At 62.7% G+C, this 24597-nt stretch overlaps 1 protein-coding gene across 8 annotated transcripts in view; it reads right to left on the bottom strand.

Annotated features, from left to right (window-relative positions):
* Window positions 1–461: 461 nt before the first annotated feature.
* PCNT (pericentrin) overlaps window positions 462–24597 on the bottom strand; it is a 101593-nt gene continuing 77457 nt past the window's right edge. For 5 of the 8 annotated variants that reach the window (XM_077879488.1, XM_077879484.1, XM_077879485.1 and 2 more), the window contains 17 exons: window positions 22991–23145; window positions 19434–19628; window positions 18823–18996; window positions 18091–18274; window positions 16712–16934; window positions 16354–16504; window positions 15339–15944; window positions 12514–12722; window positions 11936–12038; window positions 10731–10904; window positions 5871–5990; window positions 4513–4745; window positions 3344–3420; window positions 2664–2784; window positions 2205–2381; window positions 1372–1499; window positions 462–804 (listed from right to left, as the gene is read on the bottom strand). In XM_077879488.1, coding sequence (XP_077735614.1) covers window positions 761–804; window positions 1372–1499; window positions 2205–2381; window positions 2664–2784; window positions 3344–3420; window positions 4513–4745; window positions 5871–5990; window positions 10731–10904; window positions 11936–12038; window positions 12514–12722; window positions 15339–15944; window positions 16354–16504; window positions 16712–16934; window positions 18091–18274; window positions 18823–18996; window positions 19434–19628; window positions 22991–23145 — 3074 coding nt within the window. In that variant the 3' untranslated portion in view covers window positions 462–760. The remainder of the gene's footprint in view (window positions 805–1371; window positions 1500–2204; window positions 2382–2663; window positions 2785–3343; window positions 3421–4512; window positions 4746–5870; window positions 5991–10730; window positions 10905–11935; window positions 12039–12513; window positions 12723–15338; window positions 15945–16353; window positions 16505–16711; window positions 16935–18090; window positions 18275–18822; window positions 18997–19433; window positions 19629–22990; window positions 23146–24597) is intronic. The other 3 variants (XM_077879491.1, XM_077879489.1, XM_077879490.1) reach the window with 3 other exon arrangements.

The following is a 24597-nucleotide window of genomic DNA, read 5'->3' as shown; positions in this document are numbered from 1 at the left end:
GTCGGAGGCGAGAGGGAAACCTGTCATGGAAACGCGCGGTCACCCAGAAAGAGCCGTGCTGTGGCAACACCCACGCCAGCAGGACCCCTGGGCGGCTCCACGGTGGAGCCCCTCCCTTCGGCCCAGGGCGTGACCCACGGTCCCGGGGACCGAGTCCCGCGTCGGGCTCCCCGCGTGGAGCCTGCTCCTCCCCCTGCCTGCGTCTCCCTCTCTGGGCCTCTCAGGAGTAAAACCACCCCAGAGGCAGCGGAACACGTGCACGTGCAAGGTCCCACCACGGGAAACGGGCGGAAAGCAGGGAAGGCCACGCGGGCAGGCGGTCGTCTCTCTGTGCCGGGCGAGGAGCTCGTGGCGATCCACCAAAAGCTGACGCACACTTCAACAAATTCTAAGTCAAGGTTTTGGGTTTTCACCAATTACAAAGCAAATTGGATAAAATGAAAAAAACAACACAAGGGCCGTTCCCACGTGAGACAGTGCTGTTGTTTTATTGTTTCTGTTCTGCAGCCAAGCTCCCCTCCGTGCGCTCAAGGAAATAACCAGCGGGAGGCCGGTCTCCGCTCGCGCGTGGAGGCAAGGCCGGGGCGCCCGTCACTCGCGCACACGACCCGGGCAGGAGCTAAAGCACAGCAGTGACCGGAGACGCTCCGCGCGGCCTCCTCCCGGGGGCGGGTTCCCAGGCGCCGCCGTCCTTAGGAAAACGGAAAGAACTCTGTTCCTCAAATAGAGCCGCCACAGCAAAGAGCCCCAAGGATTTTATTCACTGTTTCATCCTCTGGCAGCAGGATTTCTTTGAACCGGAATCTAGAAATGAAAACGACACGGGAAAAAAAAAAAAAAGAAAGAAAGAAAGAAAACGACACGGCCGTCAGTTCAGCATCTCCACGGGACTTTTTTTTTTTTTTTTTTTTTTTTATTTATGATAGTCACAGAGAGAGAGAGAGAGAGAGAGAGAGGCAGAGGGAGAAGCAGGCTCCATGCCAGGAGCCTGACGCGGGACTCGATCCTGGGACTCCAGGATCACACCCTGGGCCAAAGGCAGGCACCAAACCGCTGAGCCACCCAGGGATCCCTCCACGGGACTTTAAAGGAGAGCTGCTGAGTTCTGGGCCGGGGCCCTGAGCTCGTCTCGCTCATGGTAAGAACAAGAACCACAGGACACACGACGGCTCAGGTCCTGACCGTAGAGATGCCGCCGCTGTGTGGCACCTCGTGTGGGAAGGGGTGGGGGGGACGGAGCCCGCGGTCCCCGGCCTCCACGCATGGGCGGCGCCGCCACCTGCCATCGCCCTCCCCCTCCCGGGACACAGGGACACGGCGGCAGCGACCGTGGGCTGGGCCGGGCCCGGGGCGTCCGGCGGAGACGCTCACCTGCGGCCGCCCCGCCCAGCCGCTGCTGGATCACCTCCAGGTGGTGAATATATTCCGTCAGGGAGTGCTCGGGATCTTGAGAAGCAGCCGGGGACCCTTGTGATCTTGAATCCGGGGACGGAGTGGATCTGCGAAGACACGCGAGTGTCCTGAGCACGGAGAGCGTGGCGGGGGCGGACCGGACGGTGTTCCCCGCAGAGCCTCTCCCGCCATGGCAGAGCCTGAAGCGTGCACACACGTGTGCTGCCTCCACCGCCTCCGCCCACCGCGCGGCCGGGAGCCCAAGTCAGGCATGGTTCTAAAGTGCAGTGTGAGGTTCTAGAACCGACTTCTGGGGATGCCTGGGTGGTCAGGGCGTGACCCCGGGGCCCCGAGATCGAGTCCCACATTGGGGTCCCCGCAGGGAGCCTGCTTCTCCCTCTACCTGTGTCTCTGCCTCTCTCCATGTCTCTCATGAATAAATAACTAAAACCTTAAATAGTAAATACAAAACCCAACTTCTATAAAATGAGTTATAATGAGTAAGAATCCCCGTACACCAGTCTGTTATTTAAAGACCCCAAGGGAAAAAAAAAAATAATAAAATAAAATAAAGTCCCTGAGGGAGCGAGCCCCGGGAGGGAACCTGGCGGGCCCCCGCTGACACGGGCTCCATCTCACGACCCCGGCTGCGGGGGGCCAGGCCGGAGCCAGGCACATGTGGTCGGCACGGCGGGAGCACACGCCTGCGGCTCCACGGGGCGCCTGTGCGAGGGCGGGACGGCCACACCAGACGCCCAGGTGCAGCGTGCACGGAGATGCCCCGTCAGCCGGGGTGTGGGGCGAGGGCTCACGCAGGGGCCGAGAGCGGGACACGCTGGCACAGAGGATTCCAGACGCAGGTGCCGACACCACGGAGACACAAACTCAAGTGTGCTTTGTTACAAATCCTGGGAGATCGTGGTGGAAACGACACGGCTCCGACGGCTTCCCTCGTCCCGGCGCCTGAGTAGACGCTCGCATGGTTCCCTCTGCAGAGCGAAGCCGTCCCATGCTTCGCAGGGAAACCCCGATGGCCAGTCCCAGCCGCGGCCCCGTCCCCGCAGCCTCCAGGGGCGCATGGGTCGCCGAGGGCCGGACCTACCTGCACCGACCAGCAACCTCCAGGCCTCTGCTGTCCTAAGTGGAGGCTGCAGGCCTCCCCACAGGGGCCCGGTGTCTCCCGCGGCCCTGGGACGGCTCACGTCACCCCGGGTCCCCAGGACACGTGCAGCCCAGCCCAGCGGGCCCTGGCACGCAGTGGCCACACTCACCTGTGCCTCCTGCCCGGGGAGGCCTTGGGCGCTCGGTCCCCGGAGCGGCTGCAGGAGGTGTCCCGGGTCGGGGGCGACCTGCTGGCTGCGGGCGGGGGCTGCTGCCGTGGTGCCGGGAGCCCTTCTCCCCGAGAACAGGAAACAGAGGAACACCCGTGAGCAGAGAGGCCCTTCTACCAAAATTCAAAATCTATGAACTTTTAAGAGTCTGCACGGCAATTTCAAAGCATTTTTAAAATAACCGATTTGTAAAAATCATGTTTTAAAAAGCCCCGGAGGCGGCCTGAGTTTTGATCTCTGTACTGCGCCGCGGGAGCTGACCCGGGGCTGACCCGACTGGACCGCTCGGTGGCGCCCGTGACCTGTGGGGCAGCGAGGGGCTCGAGGGGACGGAGGGGCCCCGGACCTGGGGCAGCAAGGTCTCCGGAGGCCAAGAAGCCATTTTAATTCCAGGAAATATCACATGGGAACCAGGGCTGACGGGCGGCCGGGCCGCGTGCCCGACGGGGACACGGTGACACGGGGGCAGCAGGCAGTCGGCTCCCGACACCTTTCGTCACGACGGCGACCGTGCACTCAGGTCTCCGCGCTGTCCCAGCACCGGCCGGCGTCCGCCCAGCACCCGCACCACCTCCCTCCAGGAGCCACCTCGCAGTCCGCTCGCGGGGCAGTGGGCCCACCTGGACGCGGCGCTCGGCCGTGCGTGGCGGCGCCTCTCCGATCCACCTCTTGCCACTTCTTAACCAGAAAGCGTAATCTGCGCGGAAGAGGAAGGACACGAAAGGCTGGAAACCAGAGCACAACGGCTGCAAAGGCAGCAGCGAGTGCAGGTCAGCCCTGACGTCCAGCGGCCCAGCCCCGACGGCTCAGGGGGGCACAAGGGAGGCCCAGCCGGGTGGTGCCCGGGGACGCGGCGCTGTGGCCTCCCGCCCGCCGCCCCGGGCCCCGACCCCGGCTCCAGGGAGGCACTTTCTGATTCGCATCAAACCACAGCTGCTGGAACGCTGCCCGCGCGACGGGAAAGGAAGGGAAGGGAAGGGAAGCTGCTGGCCCGCCCCACGTGGCACCGCCAGGCTTCCTGGCCCAGCGCAGCCTCTGCAAACACGCGGGGCGGGCGGGCGGGCGGACGGACAGGTGGGGGCTGCGGTCAGAACCCGGAGTCGAGGGGACCGCGCCCTGAGGCCGCCTCCCGCGCCCGCGGTCTCCACAGGGCAGGGCTCCCCCCGCCCCCCCGGCCCGGTGCTCGGCAGACCCGGGGAGCCAGCCCACCCGGCCTGAGGGAGGCCCCAGGGCGTCACGGGCACACGCGGCCCTACGATCCCCCAATCCTCAGTGGGACAAACGCTCCGAGAAATTCCGCATCAGGACACAGGACCGATTTCATCACCGGTATGAACAGGCCCGGATCCCCAGTCACACCCGAGGCCCCACACCTGCCCCCACATGACCCCGTGCAAACCAGCCAGGGCCACAGATGGCGCTGAGGCAGCAGGACCCCCCCTTGCCCTCCCGGAGATGGGCCCACGGCCCCCCGGACGGAGCACACGTGTCACTAGAACGCGGGATGTGGCCACGGGGAGCGGTGGGACGCAGTTTCAACCCCATCGGCCGTGCCCGTCATCACACAGGACCCAGCACGCGGCCGTCGAGCGGAAGCCGGATTTGGTGAGGAAAAGCCAACCTCGCGTGCTGCCGACAATTGTGCACAACGTGCCCTTGGGGCAGGCGTCACGTAATCTTAGAGGCTCAAGCGTCATCGTCCTGGGGGGGCCCGGGATGGGGGGGCACAACCCGGCACCCCGTGTGCCTCCTGCCCGTGGACTCGGGGCGGCGCGGGCCTCAGCGCTACCTTAATATGGCGATCACCACCCTGACAGCCGTCCGGAACCTCGTGAAAGGGCGCGACGTGGTCGTCTTCTTATCAGCTTTGGAGGGAAATACGCCCAGGTGAGCGATCATGGAGAGCGTCTCTTGTTCGGAGTCCTGGAATCCACCAATCAGCAGCAAAAGGTACTTCTTCTGATAAATCAGAGCTTTCCTGAAGCTTTCTGCTCTCAAGTAATGCAGGTACAACTTCTCCATCTGAAAGAAATAAAAAAGCAAACCGATCACGGGACAAAGGCCGTGCGGCACGTGTCCCCTTGTGCTTTACAAACACCTGGATGGGGCGCAGGGCGGCTGCCGGTGGAGCCTGCGGCCCTGGACCCAGGGTTCCGGGTTCGAGCTCACGCCGGCTGCAAAGAACCTAGACAAGCACAGCTTCAAAAACTTGAAATAAAAAGAAGCAGACAGTTTCCCCCCTTGGCAAATTGTCACCTCAGGCAGCCATGCACATGGTCCCCAGGGACGGCCTACAGCAGAGGACGGCGCAGACATCCTTCCCAGGCCTGTGAGGGCCTCCCAGGGCCCCTGAATGTGACCCCGAGGGCCGTGCACACCCGGTGGGTGGAGGCTCGTCCGGGGGCCGCAGGATACCCTGAAGCAGGGGCGCATCCTTGTAAACTGATTCCAACATGCGTTTCCCCTCAAGGGAGGGCTCAGCGTTTGGACCCCGGGCCACACAACGACCGGCGAATCGCCGACCTGGGTGTTCTTGGGCTGTGGGGACCGTGGCCTCAACGACGCAGCCGGGCGCCTTGACTGCGCACGCACACACTCGGGAGCGACACCAGCTGCAAGTGTGTCCCCCTCCAACCGCGCTCCCTGCGGCCAACAGGCACACGGCGGCTCCGCCCTCGGGACGGCAATGCCTCTGCAGCCACACGAACCAACAGGCGTTTTCAGAGTACCCTGGGGCGTCGGGGAGACCGGCAGGCGGAGAGGGTGGGGGCGCTGCTGTCGAGAGCCGCGGGGGAGGGTGCCTGCGGCCCCATCCCAGACCGCACCGCCCACGGGCTCATCGGGTGCGGCTTTCAACACCGGGGACGCTCACACCTTCCATTCGACTCTGGAGTCAACCCCCAACTGGTCTAAATACAAAGTCTTTTTTTTTTCTGAAAGAGCAAGGCATGCGTGGGGGCGGGGGTGGGGGGAGTCCCAAGCAGGCCCCCACGTGGGGCTCAACGCAGGGCGCGACCCCAGGACCCCACGGCCTGAGCTACATCAAGAGTCAGACACTCGACCGACGGGGCCGCCCCTGCACACAGAGCCTTAAACACGTAAGGGTCCGCAAGCGGAGGCGCCCGGTGGCCCCCGGCCCGGCCTTACTTGCACGCCGCAGGTGTTTGCATCCTCGCGCGCGGCTGCTGGCGGCAGTCCTGGGTCTGGCTGTCGCGCCGAGCTCGGCAAGGCCGTCCCGTCCTGCTTCCCCGCACACCTGTCCGGCTTCTGCAACAAACCACAGACGCACCGTGTACGGAGCGGCTCCTACGCAACAGCATCGAGGGAAAAGGCCAAGGGCAGAGTCAGCAGGAGATACCACGCGAACCCCCGACCCAGGGTCAGGGCGCGTTCACACAGCTCGTGTCCCCCTCGGCCGCCCCCCAGGACCTTTCCAGGCTGAGGCCCCCGTGAGTGGAGGGGCTGGAGCTTGTCTCCCGAAGGCCGCGGCGTGGCCACCCTGGGTTCCTGATCCGCATCCTTTCGGAGCCCCGAGTGGCCACGTGTGTTATCGGGTGCTCGACGCTCACGGTGGGGACTACACACGCGCACTTGAGCACGACTGCACAACGGGTGCGCTTTACCAAGAACAAAACCCAAACACTTGTCAAACACTGAAATCAAAGCACTGAGCCTGTTGAGCAACACACAGCCTCTGGTCCTAGAAACGCTAACTCCCGAGTCCCTGCTTCCGCCGCGGCACCAACAAATCACACCTGGACGTCTCAGCGAGGGCGCCGTGGAGGCAGAGGCCGTCACCACCAGGCGCACGTCCGAGCACATGCACGCGGCTGGACACCGTGTGCGCAGGACGCCCAGAGCCCCACAAGGGGCCCCTCAACAGAGGAGCAGGATCCCGCAGTGAGACAGCAAGGGGCCGCCCCACCGCCTGGCACGGGGCCGCGAGCTCGGTGACCCCTGTCCTGCAGGCACGGGGCAGGGCAGCCTGGTCGCACCAGCCCCAGCTCAGGGCACAGCTGGAGGAGGAGCCCGTGGCTGAGGGGACCCTGTGGACGGGCCCTCGCGGGACCCCGGATGAGGAAAAGGAAGGCCACATGCTTGCTGTCCTGGTCCTAACACATGGCCTGGCCACTGCTGGGAAGACACCCTCCAGGAACGAGAGTCCCCTTGGACAGGGAGACAACGCTCCGCTAATTCATGCTCAGTCTGTAATTTACTCATTAAAAATATTTATTTCAGAAGTGCCTGCAGGGCTCAGTGGTTGAGCATCTGCCCTTGGCCCGGGGCGCGATCCTGGAGACCCGGGATCGAGTCCCCCATCGGGCTCCCTGCATGGAGCCTGCTTCTCCCTCTGCCTGTGTCTCTGCCTCTCTCCGTGTGTTGAATGAATAAATAAATAGAATCTTCAATTAAAAAACAACAACAACATTACACTACGTGAAAGGAGTCAGACAGAAAAACCCCAATACCGTATCATCTCACTTATATGCAGAACCTAAAAAACTGGAACAAATAACAGAACAAAACAGACTAGAAAGAGACTCAGGGCAACAGAACAAAGTGGCTGGCGGCCAGAGGGAGGACGAGGCAGAGGAAGGGACGAAGGGCGGCAGCGTCCTGTGCTGGGGACGCCGCGGCAGCTCGGGTGGCGACAGACGCTCCCCGGACGCAGGGGCTCAGGGCTCCGAGTCCCCGTGTTACTCGCCGACACTAGCACAGCATCTGTCAATTCTTCCTCAGTAACAATTTATTCCCCGATTTCCTGGTGAGCTTCCCTCTGAAGGTAAACGTGTGCCTGGGCTCGGGTCCCAGGGACAGCCGCGCCCTCCAGCAGTGAGGAATGCACGGCCCGGGTTGCCGGCAGCCGGGCCGACTTCGCCCCCCGCCGCCCGAGCTTCACCATGCGCGGCGCGAAGCCGGTGGCAGCTCGGCAGACAGCGACCCCTCGACGCAGGAGCAGCTCGGTGGGGGCCCCCCAGCACCAGAACCACCACGTCCCCCACTGAGAACTTTCCCCAGAAGACCCATCCTGGGCTCCAGTGGTTTCACTGGTGAATTATAATTAATATTTAAGGAAGAAACGACACCAACTCTACGTAATCTGCTCCAGAAATTAAGAGGAGGAGCGAACAAGTCCCAACTCGTTTTCTGAGGCCAAAACTACGTCACACAAAAAACCCTCCGGACTAAGATCCCTCGTGAACTCAGAGGCAAAAATGCTCCACAAAATATGGGCAAACTGAATCCAACAATACATAAAAATACGAAGACATCACGACTGACTGGGGGCCCCCTGGGACGGCAGCGCAGTCCACGCCCAAAGATCACGGTAATACGCCGTCGGCTGAGGAAACAAGGAGAAACACGTCACCGGATCAACAGGTGAAGGAGAAGCGTAACAAACTCAACATGCAATCGTGGTGAAAAGTCCTGGCAGCTGAGACCGGAAGGGCAGCGAGCGGTCAGCCCAGGGCCTGCGCACGAGCCGCTGGCAGACGGAGGCCCTGCCCCCGGCACTGGGCACCAGGCGGGGGTCCAGCCTGCGCAAGAGGCCAAGGGAAGGGAATCAACGGTGTCACGCTGGAGAGGAGACAAGACTCGCCACAGATGACGTGACTGTCCACGTAGAACACCCACAGGAGGGTTCACGGGGCGAGAGCCTGAGGTCGGCCGGGTCACGGACAAGCGGACCTGGGCACACTGACCGCGTCTCTGCACGAGCCCTGAACACCCAGGAAACAAAATGCTTCACCGGCCCCCGGAGAGCGCAACGTGCAGGTGTCAACACGCTTCCAGGGCCCGAGGCGGCCGACAGCGCCCTCAGAGGGCTGAGGGCCCGGCAAGCTCCCAGGCGGGAGACCGGCGCCGCTCAACCGCAGCCTCCCTACGGCTGCGTCGAGAGGTCAGTTCTCGCCTAAAACCTCCACGAGAGCCTCACGAAGTACAACCACAGGTTTATCCCCTGAGAACGCACAGCTCAGCGGGTTTTACTACATTCACTGAGCGCAGCGATCACCGTCTACCGCGAGGTCCTCGCCGTCCCAACCCCACCCGCCCCCGGGAACCGACTTGGGTGCTGCCTCAGTGGCGTTGCTGCCCCGGACACCCCCACGGAGGGGCCACGCGGAGTGAAGGAAGGTCCGCACTCAGCCGCGCTCAGCAGTCCCGTGGCCCTTTCTCCCGCCAAAGCAGCCCATTTACGGATAAGCCGTATTTTACTTGCCCTTTCGTTAATTATGGACATCTGGGTTATTTCCACGTTTCGGCCAGTACAAGCGGCGGTGATAGGAAAGTGCGTGCAAGAGTTTTTACGTGGAACTGCCGGTAGGCACGGCCCGATGGTTTTCCAGACCAGCGAGTCCCATACCTCACGGTTCCCCCACAGCCATCTACACACTCGCCCACCGTCCCAACCAACCAACCAGCAAGATTCTAACACGTATGTGGAAAGACAGAGAAGCAAGAATAGCCAAATAATTTGAAAACAGAATAAAATCGTGATTTTCACACGACCCGATACGAGGCTGTAATATAACCCATGCGGCCTGGTCAGTCGAACAGGACGGAGAATCCAGACACCCGACCGCCGACCGCCGTGGGAAGAGGTCTGACATCAGCACCAAGACAACCAACGACGTGTGTCACATTAACTGATCCCAACACACATGCAGATCATCTTCGACTGAAACCTCGGACAGAAAAAAAAGTGACTCAAAATGGATCACAGACCTAAATGTAAAAAGATCGACTGCAAAACTCTTGGTGTGATCCAGTAAAACAAAACAAAAAAGCAAAAAACTTAAAACTAAATTTCAGGGACGCCCGGGTGCTCAGCGGTTGATCATCTGCCTTTGGCTCAGGGCGTGACCCCGGGGTCCCGGGATTGAGTCCCTCGTCAGGAGGAGCCTGCTTCTCCCTCTGCCTGTGTCTCTGCCTCTCTCTGTGTGTCTCATGAATAAATGAATAAAATCTTTAAAAAAATTTTTTTAGATTTTGCTCTGCAAAGGGTGCGACCTATACGGAGGAGACAGCGTCGCCAGGGAGAAGAGGTCACAAATCACATAACCGACCAAGCAGTCGCATCCACGACGTATAAAGAACTCAGAACGCAGCAGTATGAAGTGGGCAAGGACACGTCACCAAAGACGACACGGACGCCACTCCGCACCCGAGACCATGGTAACGGAAAAAGCACGGCCGGCAGCAAGTGTGCAGATGCAGCGCCGAGACTCCCCGGTTTTGGGAAGTGAGGTGGGGCATCCGTGGGCGCTCGGCGGGGCTCAAGGTGACATGGGGACGCAGCACCCCAGGGGTTCAGGCCAGAGAAACTGCAGAGAAAGCGCTAGCTCCGAGTCAAAAGCCACAGGCGAGGGGCTGCGCTGAGCACACCCGCGGCCAGGACGCTGCTCAGCAACACAACGGGCCACGTCGCCGCCCAGGAGGATCCCAGGGGCGTCTGGAAAGAGGAGCCCGTGTGCTTCCACCTGCGGGACGTCCAGGAAGAGGCGGGTGCGGAAGGAGCCGGGCCGTGCCTGCCGGCAGCCGGCCACTAGCACACACAGCCCTGGGTCGCCAGAGTCTATGCGTGTGAAAACTCAAATGACGTCCTACCAAGGAGGGGCAGATTCTACCGTGTGAAGTTAAAAATAATTTAAGATATTTTTTCTTTGTAAGAAAAATAAATGACAAATATGACAACCTAAATATAAAATAAAAAAATAGGCATTCCAGGTAAAAAGTCTATCAAAACTACACAATAAGGAAGGTTTCCATCATCTTAATCAGGTAAAAGTCAAATAAATACATTTCCTGTCGCGAGCGTGTCCCAAACATGATCTCGTGGCGAGGGTCACGGGCACCCGCACACGTCTGTGCGCAACGCTGACACGTCACAGAGACGTAAGGAGGACCGTGTGGCGCCCTGGGCGCGAGCCCCCAGCAGTAACCGGGACAACCGCTGCCCGCCGCCTGCCGCCTGCCGCCCGCCCAGGTCGGTCCCGCACGTACGCTGCACACGCCGCGCCTCAGCACGTGATGCTTCAGGGACTTCTCCAGCTGGGACACCGCCCGGCACAGCTCGGCCTTCTCCTGGGTCACCGTGCGCAGGGCCTTCGTCAGGGAGTCATTGTCTTTCAGGAGGACGTCCACCAGCTGGGTCTGCAGCTCTGCGGTCATTTTTTTCTTCAAAGAGAGAAAACAAACACACAACTTGTTTGTTAAAAGGTATGCACGGGGGGCGCGTGGGGGGCTCGGCGTCTGCCCTCGGCTCAGGTCCTGATCCCGGGGTCCTGAGGTCGAGTCCTGCATGTGGCTCCCTGCTCGGGGGGCGTCTGCCTCTGCCTCTGCCACTTCCCTGTGTGTGTTCTCTTTCTCTCAAATAAATAAACTTAAAAACTCATTTTTTATTTTTTATTTATTTTAGAGATTTTATTTATTCAGGAGAGACCCAGAGAGAGGCAGAGATCCAGGCAGAGGGAGAAGCTGGCTCCCTGCGGGGAGCCCAATGCAGGACTTGATCCCGGGACCCAGGGGTCATGCCTTGGGCACTAAAACGAGGGCTGTCCAAAAACTCATTTTTTAAAAAAAGATACACGTTATTTGTGTTTTTCACCGTTTCAGGAATCTAGTCATGTACGTATTTGGAGCTCAGTGGGTGGCTGCTGAACTGGGCAAAGCCGCCGTCTATGGGGCGGAAAACAAGCCAGCTAACGGCTCGCCTGGTTCCTCCGCAGGACAGCCCTGCCCACCCGTGCGCGGCCGAAGCACAGTCCTGCTGCAGAGGCGGCACGTGCAGGGAACGGCCCTGCAGGCCCCAAGCGCATGTCCGTCGTCTCCTCGATGGGAGCAACGCTCGGCCTGCGGCTGGCAGGGGACACGGCCAAGGCGCGGCTACCCAGGCAGGATGCACGGCGGCCAAGGATCACCTACTGGGATCTGTCCGCGAGCAGGACCTCGCAGCTGCTCAGAGGCTCAGGATTCGCCAGGAGGCCCTGGGCACTGACCTCCGGCCCCGCCCCAGCCCAGGGGTGCGAGGGGCACCTGCCCTGAGCAGAGCAGCCCAGCACCCGCTGGAGGCACATCAGGCACTTGGCAAGGTCACATGGCTTTCCGGGGCGCCTCACACCGCAACGCCCTCGGTCTGCCGGGAGGGGAGGTGGCAGGAGGGACCGGCAGGGAGGGGCCGGCGGGGGCGTGCGGGGGCCCAGCCTCACCTGGGAGGAGCTGGGCGTGCTCAGCTCAGACTTGAGCTCCTCTAGTGTGTGCAGTAAGGATGTCACTGCTTTCTCATTCGATGACGTCCAGTCGCTGATGGTCCTGTGAGGACACACAGGGTCACCCCCGGCCACAGGAGCTCCGGGAAGACACGGAGGGATCCAGAGCAGCCCCCGGAAGACTCGCCCCGGCCTGCTCCCTCGAGCCGTGCTCTGCCCACGACAGGTGCAGTGGGAGCGCCTCTACCGCCAGCTGTGGCCCTCGTGTGGACCCAGAGACCCCGGCCATGGACCCCCGGCCACAGACCCGCTGGGGTCTGCACCGGTTTTAAACACCGTCCAGAAGGAAGGTGCATCCAGTTATAGGCGGGAAGGGCAAGTACTGACTCTCGCTCACAGAAACACTCCCATGGGCCCCTCGGCCGAAGAGATGCGCCCCCTGCGCAAGCAGTGGCCGAGGGCCATGGGCAGGGCGGCCGCAGCACGGACAGGCCGCGCCACTCCAGCTGGGGGTGCCTGGGCAGCAGGGCCGACCCGTGGCCCAGGAGTGCCACCCACATGCGCCCCCAGGCGCCCACCTGTCCACCGTCCGGCTGATGAAGCTGGTCAGGAGCCCAGCGGCGCACAGCAGCTGCTGCCGGACGCGTTCCAGGCCGAGCCGCTCCTCCTGCAGCCGCTCGGCTTCTGGGCGCTGGGCAGCCTCCTCCTTCGCCTCCAGGGCCTGGACCGTCCGCTGAAGCTGCCGGATCTTGTGCTCATCGCGCTGGCGCTGCAGCTCCAGCTCTCGCTGTCAATGGCAGAACGACAGAGGAGCCTCAGCCGCGCATCCCGAGAGCAGGAGTCAGGCCCAGCTGCCACGACGGGCGGCCCCGGACCCACAAGGGGCCCCGGAGGGGCCGCTCCCGCCAGCACTGAGCCCGGGCGCGCAGGCCGAGGGCAGGGCCGAGGGAAAGGCCTCGTCGGCACTTCTGACAACTACCAGGACTGCGCCGGTGTGAGCAGGGGACGCTGGGCGGGACGCAGGAGCCTTCACAGGGCTGGCTCCACCCACACACCTGCACACGCCTGCACACGCACACGGGAACGCCATGAGGTGGGGACCGCCCTTCACCGTGGAGGTGCTGCATGCTGGCTCCCGAGACAAACCGAGCAGCAGCCCCCCGCCCGCCCCCCAGCGCTGTGCCCTCAGCAGGCAGCCACGCACAGGAGGGCACCTGCAGCTTCCACAGGTGCGGCTGCGGTTGGGGGTGGGGGGCGTGTGCAGAGCTGCACAGAGTGCTCCGCCGGGCTGGGGACACCCTGGGGCACCCGTGCCCGGCCCGGGGCTCCCACCGCACAGAGCACGCGCCCCCCGCCCCACCCGGCATCACCTCCAGCGAGCCTGCAGCCGGGGGAGACACGGGGGCCCCAGCGAGCCTGCAGCCGGGGGGGGACACGGGGGCCCCAGCGAGCCTACAGGCTGGCACGCAAGCACCAAGCAGCCAGCGTTTAATCTCCTTAGAAAAGATGAAAGCGACCCTGAAATAACTACCCTGGAGGCCCCTGTGTTCTGACCCGGGACAACTGCCACCCACAGGGGCCAGACACACGGCCCTTCACCGACTCAAATCCCTGGCCCGGGGTGCGTCACGGACGACTCTGTAACTGAGGAGACATTTCCTTTGCAACTTTTAAGCAATCGTGTTACCACTTGTTCTTTTAAAAAATCGAGACTAAAGAGTTGGGCTGAAAGCGTCAGTCGGGGGAAGTCCTTCAGGAGCACACGAGGGCGCCCGACGCTCTTCCCGGGGAGGACAGGCGAACACACCCCTGAACGCGCTCGGGGCCGTCGGCAAGGCCACCCCGGGCTGTCCCCTGCTCCCGGGAGGCGCCCACACCAGGCAGGACCGCATGCCGCGGGCACAGGCCGAGCGCACTGCCGGACAGCCAGGCCCACAAGCACACCTGCAGCCACGGCTGGGGGCTGAGGACACGTCGCGGGGGACGGTGGCGATCGGGGCCCCGCCCCAAGGTACCGAAGACCTGACGTGAGCCCAAAACGTGTGTGAGCCGGGGGTCGGCGGTGCTGTTGACACCCTGATCACACCCCACCCGAACCCCCAAAACTCATTTCACGGCATCTTGGGAGCTGACTCACCCTCGTGACACTTAGAAATCTATTTTGTTTTTGGAAACACATACTCATTTCCCAAATACGTCACGGCAGGCCAACCACTGAAAAGACCAGGCTACTGATCTTCGTGTTTTTAAAAAAATTTACTTGGATTTTCACAATTTTTTAAAAGTCGTGTTTAAAATATATTTAAAAAAATGTTTTTAAACGTGAGAGATCCCTGGGTGACCCAGCACCTGCCTTCAGCCCGGGGCCAAGTCCCCCTGCAGGGAGCCGGCTTCTCCCTCTGCCTGTGTCTCTGCTTCTCTCTGCGTCTCTCTTGAATAAATAAGTAAATAAAATCTTTAAAGAATATATATCTTTAAAGAGAGTAACTCAAACGTCAAACCATATAAAAACAAAGGATTTAATTTTCTCAGAAACAAAGGTTTCTCCTTGACATAAAATATACCTAAAAACAAATTCTACTCAAAAACACAGGAGGAACACCTCCTAACCTGTGAGGCAAAAATCACCCAGATGCCAAAATCTAAGACGCCACAACCTGAAAAGTACGGACCAATATCCCTTGTAAATACAGACGCAAAAATCCTTGAAACACTAGCAAACCGAGGCCAGCAACATGTGTGATTCGGCCCAAAAACGCGAGCGGCTCCGCCGATGGAACCTCAACAAGGAAATTTGACGTCAACAAAGGGCAAAACCACAGATTCTGAGACACCAGAAGTGCCAATCCAAGCCTCCCGGGACTGAGAACATGGGGTAGAGAGGACGGGTGTGGCGGGAGGAGAGAGGCTCCCACGCGACAGAGGGCGGCCCCACGGGCGCGGTGAGGACGGCACGGGCCGGGCCCCAGCTCCCCTCAACTGCAGGGGCCACCCCGACGGACAGAGAAGGAAGCCTGCGTCTACGCGCAGGTGACATGAGCTCATACAAGGAAAACACCAAATACATTAAAAAGCTGAGAAGAACAAGCAAGATGCAAGATCAACAGAAGACCCGACAGTCCCACCGGCCAGCGGGGCCATCTGGGAAACCAGCTCCACCTGCAACAGCATCAAACATCACAAAACACTTGGGGATCAGCTACTCATCAGTGCGACACTCGTCATCTGAGCGCAGCCCCACGCTGCTCAAAGACCTGAGACCCCCGGGGCCCGCAGCATCCACGACAGCCAGAGAAGGAGCGGGGGCGGCGGCCACACCCGCAGACCCGAGGACGGCAGGACGGCGCAGTGCCCCGGGCCCACGGCTGGCGGCTGGGTGGTGACGCGGCCGGCGCGCGCTCACCAGTTTCTCCTTGGCTCCCGTCGGCCGCATCTCCGCGTCAGCCCGGCCCGGCCCCACGTCCGCTCTCCTCGCGTCCTTGCGTCCTTCCTGCGCAGCCAGCCCCGCCTGCAAGGGCTCTAATCCCGCCTGCTGCTGAGAAGCGTGCCCCTCTCTGCGCAGACAGCGCCCCGGCTCCCGGGCCTGCGCGGCCCTTACCTCCTTCTCCCTCTCCAGCTCCGCGCGGCGCTTCTGCACGTCCGCCTCCTGCTGCCGCTGCACCTGCTCCAGCCGGGCCTGCAGCTCCGCCGCGCGGGACTTCTCCTCCTTGAGCTTCCTCAGCAGAGCGTGATGCGCCGGCGACTCCCGGGGGCCGCGGCTCAGCTGCTCCGTCAGGAGCCGCTCGTGGCGCAGGGCGGCGGCCAGCTCCAGCGACCGGCCCTTCTCGGCCTCCAGGCTCCGCTGCAGCTCGGACAGCTGGCCCCGCTCCTGCGCCAGCAGCGCCTCGCAGCGCGAGGCCTCGATCTGCAGCTCCTTCTGCAGGTTGTCCTTGGCCGTCTGCTCGTGCTTCAAGGCAACGCACAGCTGGCTGCTCTGGGCGAACTGCTTCTCCAGAGAGGCCCTTAGCTCCTGGGGCGGGGCCGGGCAGCGCGTCAGCAGCAGGCTCAGCGAGGCCGCCTGCCCCGATTCTGCGCCCGGCCCTCTGCAGCAAAGCACGTCCTCCTTCTACCGGGGACAGGAGTGCCCGCCATGGCTCTGTCGGCACGCTGCACTCCTCCCGAGGCGGCATTCGGGGACGCACACCCGCGCCGGGACCCCCGCCTGCCTCAGAACCGCAACCCTGAGCGCCGGCTCCGTCCCGGGACGAGGAACCAGGGCGCCTGCTGGACGTGCTGTCCTCACAGCTGCTGGTGGGCCACTCGCCCCCAGAGACACTGGGCTCACGGGCAGCCCTGTCACCGCGAAGATGCTGCTGCTTGCCTGGTCGTGGGCGCCCGCCACCAGCCACCCGCCGCCCGCCAGCCCGTGGCCCAGGCACCTCCAGGGTCTTGGAGCTCTGGCCCTCCCTCTGCAGGTGCTGCAGCTGCGCCTCCTCCAGCTGGCTCTGCAGGGCGCGCTCCTTCCCGCGCTCGCTCTCCAGCTCCTGCAGCGCGGCCCGCAGGTTGCTCTCCTTGCTGTCCAGCACAGACCTGCGCGGGGGGGAGGGGACACGCCGGGTGGCACCCGCGGCCTCCCACACGTGCCCGTGCGCCTGCGCTTCGTGCCCTCCTGCGCCTCAGCTCCGGCACTCGCCCACCCAATGCCAGAGGCGCGTGGCGACAATCACGTGACTCCCACGCGCCACCCGACAAACTGGGGACAGAACCCGAGCCGCCGGAGGCAGGCAGGGCCCCTACCTCAGCTGGAGGACTTCCTTCTGCGCCTCACCGAGCGAGGCCAGCAGCCTCTCGTTGTCCTGCTTACACTCGCGGAGCTCGGACCTCAAGTCCCTGACGACCGTCTGCTCCACCACCAGGAGCTTCCGGACGCTGCTGGCTTTCTCCTGCTCCTCAGTCAGGGTCTTCTGCACGTCGCTTGCTATGCGCTTCTCCTGCTCAACCTTATACGCCAGTAACTCCACTGAGGAAGACACGAGGGAACACGAGACAGCGTCACCCGTGAAGCCAGGCTGAGCTGCACCCGTGATGCCACAGGGAAAACCATAGACGGGGACAGGGATGTATCCACTCCCTGTGGATAAACGGCATTTCTAGGTCCACAGCTGGGACAGCCTGACGCTGGCCTCCACACACTGTCCGGGCCCAAAGACACGACCCAGCTCCCCGGGGCCCGGGGTTCAGGTCCGGGGTCTGCCTGGAGGCAGAAGCGTGGGTCGGGCCGAGGTGGATGTGCACGAAGCCCAGGTGTGACCGTCCCCAGCCATCCCCACCCCACGTCGCCCGTCACTCCGAGAGCCGGCCCCGGCCCCTACGGCTTCCCTGCAGAACGTTCCCGCGGCTCAGGGAGGAAATACTGCGTCCTCCTCAAGCTCTTCTGGGACACAGGGTGGAGGCTCCTGCCCACCTTCCACGAGGCTGCCACTAGCCCGACACCAAAACTGGGAGAAGGAAACCGAGACCAGCAGCCCTCACGCCCGCAGGTGCGCGGCGTCAGCAAGCCCAGCCCAGAGACGCCCGGGGGTGGGCAAGGCTGCCCGCTGGACGGCTCTGCCCGCCAGGCCCCACCCAAACCCAGGAAGAGAGGGGCTCTGAGGCCCCACGGGGCCGGGTGTGCAGACCACAACGGGCGTCACATGGGCCTGGGCGATGGCGCCCTCCCCACGCCCAGAGCACCGCGGCCCTCCACTCACAACGCTCACTCAAGGACCTAAGCAGAGCGATTAGTAAGAGAAAGCAGGCGAGAAAAAGAATAATAAAATGCTTTTTACTCAAAGACAATGTGAGCACCTACAGAAAATTCCAGAAGGACCTAAATGAAAGGTAGAAATGTAGGACAGGCTGCTTAAACCCCGCGCAAGCCCAGGGGCTCCCAGACCCGATCCCGCTGCGCCCACTGCCTGCAGGGACCGAGCCCCAAGCCCCCGCTCACCTCACTGGCAGGTCTATGAACTGAGAGGTGCCAAGGCCGGAGGTCCCTGCGCCCAGGGGCTCAGAGAGACCAGGACGCTGCTGGGGCCGCGGGATCCAGCACCGGGCGGACCGCAGGGGCCTGGCTACCTCCACGCCACCTGACCCCCGGGAGCGTGCGGCCGGCAAGGACGAGGGGCAGCGCTCACCCTGCCTGCGCAGCTGGTGCTCCTGCCGGCTCCCCCGAGCCTCCGCGCTGGTCAGCGCCGCACACAGCTGCTGCAGCTTCTCCTGGTTCTGCAGGTGCGTCATGCGCAGCTGGGCGCGCAGGGCCTGGATCTCCGACAGCAAGCTGCTCCTGTCTGACGCGCGGAGGTGCTCCAAGGACTTCTCCTGCAATCTCCCCAGAGACGGGACCGCGACAGGGAGAGCAGGGTCACATGCGCGGCCACACGGAGGGCCCTGCAGCAGGAACGCCCACCCCGAACAGGGAGCCAGGAGCGGGGAGCAGGGGCACGTCCCGGCGTAAGCAGCCCACGTTCTGCAAACTTGTGCTTCCGGCGTCGTGGACACAGCCTGGGGCCTGGGCCTCGTCCCTGATGACAGGAGCAGGGGCGCGGAGGCCCGGGGACCCTCGGACCCCGCACACCAGGGCCTGCCGAGGACCCGCGTCGGGACTCCAGTGCCCTGTCCTAGGAGGGGCCCCGGGGCCCTCACGCCGCCGACCCCTCTGGCTCCCCGACCCCCCAACCCCAGGCTCAGGGCACGGCCCGGGCCAGACCCCCGAGCGCCGCTCTGTTCTCAAGGAAAGGCCAGTCGTGTCCAGATGATTAAGCAGTGCAGTGCTGGCGCCGAGGCAGGTCTCCTCCTGCCATCCACGTGCCAAGGTCAGGGGGCTCACGGGGATCACTGCGTCACCGTCTGCAGGGCCCGGTGCTCACCTGCTCCTGGACCACCTTCTCCAGCCTCTCCAGCAGGGAGCTGTGTTCCCCGGGGGCAGAGCCACAGGGCCGGGGCTGCAGCTCGGCCCTCAACATCTCCCGTTCTTTTCCAAATGCCTCCTGAACAGCCTGTAGGAATTCTCCCCTCCAGTCAAGGCCTGGGTCGGGCGGTTCCTAAATATTGAAACAAGAAGCTTGGAATCCCCCCACCCCCCCGATGCCTCCTGGGGGCTGCAGCCCCAGCCACCCGACAGGAGGGGGACACCCTCCCAGGACCGTGCAGGGCACTGCGGAGGCAGCAGCTAAGGGAGCAGCACGGGCCCGGGGCGCCCCCTGCACGGCCGTCGCTCCTGGCCGCCCCCCACACCGACGGCTGCATGGTCTCCTTGGACGTGGCTCGGCACCGGGCTCTGGTCAGAGTGGACGTTGGGCCGCCCGCGTCCTCCTCCGTAGCCTCTCCTGCCCCAGTGGGGCCCCAACGAGCCAGCAACGTGACTGAGCGGGTGGCTGGCCAGCCACATGGCCCCCATGCCACCGCGGCCTCACCCCTTCCTCCATCCCACCTATCTGGCCGCCACCCCCTCCCACGGCTCCTCCCACGCGCCCCGTACCTGCTCTCCCTTCTGGGGTGCCAGGTGCGGATGTCTCCTTGGGGCCGGCACAGCCTCCAGCAGGCCAGGGCCCTCCCCCGGGAAGTGCTCCAGGGGGGCCCGCGGCTCACCCCTGCTCAGGGCGCTGGGCAGCCCGCGGCACTCGGACAAGGCCAGTATGTGGTGGCTCTCGTCACACACCATCTGCAGCAGGGCCTGCGACGGGAACGGGGGCTCAGCAAGCTGTGGGGAGGCGCCGCCCGACCCGGCCACCCCAGCAGCACCGCGGCTGCCACCCCTGCCACCCCCTCCCTACGCCGGGCGGCACACGGTCCCTCGCAGAGAACTAGGACACGCACACCCACCCTGCGTCTCCAATGAGACGCGGATGGCGGAGGAGGGTGGTTCCCCAGACAGGACACGTAACCGACCCCGACCCCGGACACTCACGATGTGCCGTGTGTTAACCAGAATTAAAACTTAAAAACATACGTGACTCACAAGCATCTCATTCCTTAGTGTATTTTAAGGTCTTTTCACCACCTACAGCAGTGAGGCTAACATGTATAAATACGTCACGACTTTTAAAAATGAATGAATGTAAGTAAACAAATACACGTTTGGAAGAATTCCTCTGGGGGAAAAGAGGCAACGAAGAGGCTTACGACAGAGTTCAGCTGGTTAACCAGGAACATGCTCTGCTAGGGTTCTCACGAGCCGACCCCAAAACATAGATGTTAACATGAAAGTCCCGAAAGCCCAATCATATGTAGCTTATTTTAATAACAATTACCTTCAACAACCTACAACTGCTTTCACTTTAAATAGAATTCATTGCTGTGCAGCAGCTGCAGATGGTGGCCCCCGGGACACAGGGGGCGCAGGGGCGGGGGCGACAGGCCCTGCAGGTGCCACCCGCGCCCCGTCCTGCGTCCTCGGCCCGTCCACACGGGCGGCGAAGAGCAAGCGATGCGGCAGTGACGGGCTGCAGGCGACCACGTACCTCCCTGGACAAGTGCACGCTGAGCAACGCCCGTGACGCCCGGCCCCACCCCGCCAGCCAGCGAGGCTTCCCGTGAGGTCCTTGCGCACGTGCCAGGCTCACGCCCCGGGTCTGACGCTGGCCGGGCGTGGAGGCCAAGTGGTTTGAGCCTCGGTGGCCGCAGCAGCTTCCAGAGCCCTGTCCTCAGGACTGGCCGTGGGCAGGGTCTCGCCACCGTGTGGAGCCAGCCCTCCCCTTGCGGGGTCCTCAGGTGCCCCGCTTTCCTCTGGCGGACGCCCGGCGATTCCCAGCACGGCTGCGCCCCTGGCCCCCTGGCTGCCTCCGGTCACGGCCACTTCCAGGGGCCCCTGAGCCACGACCATAGCACGGTCCTGGGAGCTCCTGCCGTGTCGCGAGGCCTCGTGGGGCCAGCTCAGGGGGGAGCGCAGGTTCCCCCGCAGGCGGCTATCCCTCCAGGGAGAGCGGGGGCTGCGAGACCCTCACCTGACAAACCCACCCGGAAATACCTTTGAGCTACTTTCTGTTCTTAAAGGCTGATTTCACAGAGAGCAGACCGGCGGGGGGCTGACCCCTTGGGCGCGGAGCCGACGCGGGGCCCCGACATCAGACCCAGCCCGCAGCATGGTCCGCTGCTCGTCTGGCTGAGCCGCCCAGGCGCCCCTCCTGGTGCCACTGCCAGGGGGACCTGGAAACCACGAAGTCCCAGGCCGTGACTGAGGCGAGCGCAGAGCTCGGGGGACCCGCACCCTACAGCTCGCTCGGCCGCCAGGGCTCCAGGGCCTTCACTGCGCTGCTGTGTTTTCTTTTTTGATCACCAAGCACTAAACCGCAAAGCTTAAGTATGTGTAATTGTCATGACGACCACGTTCATTCTTTAAAATTACAAATTCTAACAGGTTGCTTGAGTTGGAAACACTAAGAAATGTGCCTTTAATGTTTTATGTCATATAAAAAATTAAGGAATGCAAAAAAGGAAATAAAAATTGACAGAAAAAACCCAAATTTAATTTTTAAAGGAGTAAGAGCACCACAATTTTTATTTATTCTGAGCACAACTTCCAGAGTTTTACTTAACCTCAAAATCGCCTTCTCAGGGCCCCTGGTGGCTCCGTCAGTGAAGCATCTGCCTTGGGCTCAGGTCACAGTCTCAGGGTCATGGGATCAAGTCCCGCGTGGGGCTCCCTGCTCCCCCCTCTGCCCCTCCCCCTGCTGGTGCTCGTGCTCCCTCTTTCTCTGTGTCTCAAATAAACAAATTAATAAATAAATCTTAAACAATCTTGTGCCTTGGATGGTACGGGGCAGCGAGGTAACAGGACGGGCAGCAGCCGTACCTGCGGGGGGCACAGCGGGACTCAAACCCACCAAATCACCCAGCTGTGCACCTGAAACCGGGGACGCTGGTGTCCGCTATACTCAGAAACAACAACTACCCCGTTTTCTTTGGAAATGTTTTCACTATTTAAATAAAATGTAATAGTGTCATTGTATCATCTACTTATTCAGCCAAGTTCGCGTCTGTGCTTTTGAGGTGACCTGTGCTGTGGGATGATCGCGGGCCTGGAGGAAAGACGCTGGGTGACGGCTGCCAACGAGAACGGCGGTGTGCTGACCGTGGCTCCGCCCCCACCACGCCCAAATCTTCCAGTGTGACAGTGTGACTGGCAAGTTGACCGACTCCGCTCTGGGCCAGCAGAGCGGGGGGTGGGGGGGACAGGACACAGCGACACCCCGTCACAGGTGCCCAGGGGTAGCCCAGCTCATCAATGTGCGGGCCCTGCAGGTGCATGGCTGAGCCTGCCAGGAGGTGAGGACGGTCTCCTTGCGGGGAGGGGAGTGCAGGGTGCGACGCTCCCGGAGAACAGGCTGCAAGGAGCCTTGGGACACCGAGAAGCGCTCCCCGGCCACCCCGGGACGGCCCACTGACGGCAGAAGGGAAGGGCCGAGCGAGCGGGGGCATGTGTGGCCCCTCGATGCACGGGAGCTGCCCCGCCAGGGGCAGGAGGCACCTGCAGCCAGCGCAGTCAGAGCTGAGGCCGCCAGCGCACACGCACACGCACACGGCCGCATGAGCGCGGATGCCGTCCTCCCACAGCCTCTTCAGCCCTGACAGGATGGAACCCCCCGCCGGGCGGCCGCTCCACAGCCCTGCAGCCCGGCAGCCCCGTGCCTGCAGCAGGCCAGCCCGTCCCCTGCCCGCCCGGCAGAGGGCGGCCCAGCCGCGGAAGGAGAGGCTGACGGGCAACCTCAGAACCAAGTAAAGGCCACCGCCGCCCACTCCCCCGCGGACGGCCGTGCGCTGGCACCCGAGCTCGCTTCTGAAGACGAACCCTCATTCCTCTTGTGGAACGTCGCCCCTGCGGGCCTCCATGTGCCGTGCCGCCAGGCTCTCCCCGCACACGCGTCCCACGCACCCCGAGTCAGCAGCTGCCTCCCTCTGGAGACATGAGCGACGCACCAGCACCACGAGAACCACCGCCACCGTCTGTGCCACGGACGGACACGCCCGCGCAGCAATCACAGTGGCCGCCGACGGAGGCCCGCGGACACGGCGCGCCCTGCTCCCACCAGCCCTTACCTTCACTTGCTTCGGGTGGACTTCCTTCTCCTTCATGGCCTCCAGCGGCCGTCGGAACCTTCCAGAGGCGGCAGGAGGCCCTGGGGGACGAGCAGCGGGGGCCCCGAGTCTTCCCAAATCTTGGTTTAGGATCTCTCCACACGCCGAGCCATCACCTAAAAACAGCACGAAGTCCAGGTCTACACTACGATCTCTGGATTCTGGGCTGGGGGCGGGGGCGCCCTGCAGAGCGCCGGGCGTGGTCAGACCCCCGCTGTCCGGTACCATGCAAGGTCCCTAAACACCCAGCAGAGCCGCAACGAGGCTCCCCCTGAAGACGTCAACAAACCACCAAAGGGGACAAAACACCTTCCTAAACCCCTAAGCTGACATAACTACTTGCATGAAGAAAGCGTGTATTTTGCATGTTTGGTATGTTGACCCCCGTGAGCCCAATACAAGCTTCAGGCACCTCAGTCCTCCGTCCACAGACGCAGACGCCTGGGCAGACACGTGCGGGGCCCGTACCTCCCGCAGCCGCACACGGAGGAGGCGCAGCACACGCAGCAAGCGACCAGCCAGCGAGGGCTGAACACACCTGACGGGGTGGAGAGCAGCCCTGAGCTCACGCGGGAACGGGGGCGAGGCCCTGGCACGGCCCCTGGCGGCACAGAACTCCCACCGGGTGCTGACGGCCACCCCGCCACCGCCTGTCTCAGGAGCGCCGGGGAACGCTCCGCCACAGCACGCAACAGGGCTGCAGACGCCGGAGGAGACTCAAGAGGCAGCAAAGCCAAGAGCAGGTCAGGAAACCCAGAACACGTTCAGAGAAATTAGGAACCGTCTCACTCGGGAAACAAGGAAGGAAGTTTCAAGAGAAAGGAACAGAGAATAACAGAAAGCAGCGCTCTTAGAAGCAAGACACGGCAGAGATGGAAACATCCGACGCAAAGCTCAGGAGAGGATTTCTTAAAGTTCTCTAACACAGAAGAACAAAGTACAAAGGAGTGAGAAGAGACAAAACGAGGAGCTGCGGGAACCAGTCCAGCGATTAACACAAGCGCAGCAAGCTGAGGCCGTGGCAGGGACCCGGCAGCCGCTCCGGGGCAGCAGGGCCGGGGGCAGCGCAGGCGTCCTGGTGTCCAAGGGACGGCCTCCTCACCTCTGCTTCTGCAGAACACACTGAAATCAGGGTCACCAGGGAGGGACGGGGGTGGGGCCCAGGGAGCGGGGACCAGAAGGGGGAGGCCACGGGGCAGCGCACACCCTGCTCGTGGACGGCGTGGACCCTCTGGGGGAGGACACGGAGTCCCAGGGGTCCTGCGGGAACGGGACAGATGCGCTCCAGCACGCAGCGTGGTGAGGGGACAGGACATGATGGGGCCACGTGGGGAGGACGGGACGGGACGTGTGAGAAACCAGCAGACACAGGTCGAAACATGTTGCTGTAAGTAGCAAATGTGATTTAGGAATAAATACCAGAACAAACTTCTCAAAGCTGACCATGGACTCAGTCCTCAGGGGAGGCGGAAGGCACCGGGCAGAGACGCTCGATCCCTAAACCAGGCCCTCGCGACACAGAGCAACTCCAAACTTAAAACGTTGCTCACCCCACTCGGCTGAAACGC

This window comes from Canis aureus, chromosome 30 (genome assembly GCF_053574225.1).
Source record: "Canis aureus isolate CA01 chromosome 30, VMU_Caureus_v.1.0, whole genome shotgun sequence".
NCBI lineage: Eukaryota > Metazoa > Chordata > Mammalia > Carnivora > Canidae > Canis > Canis aureus.
This window is presented reverse-complemented; position numbering and strand designations above follow the sequence as displayed.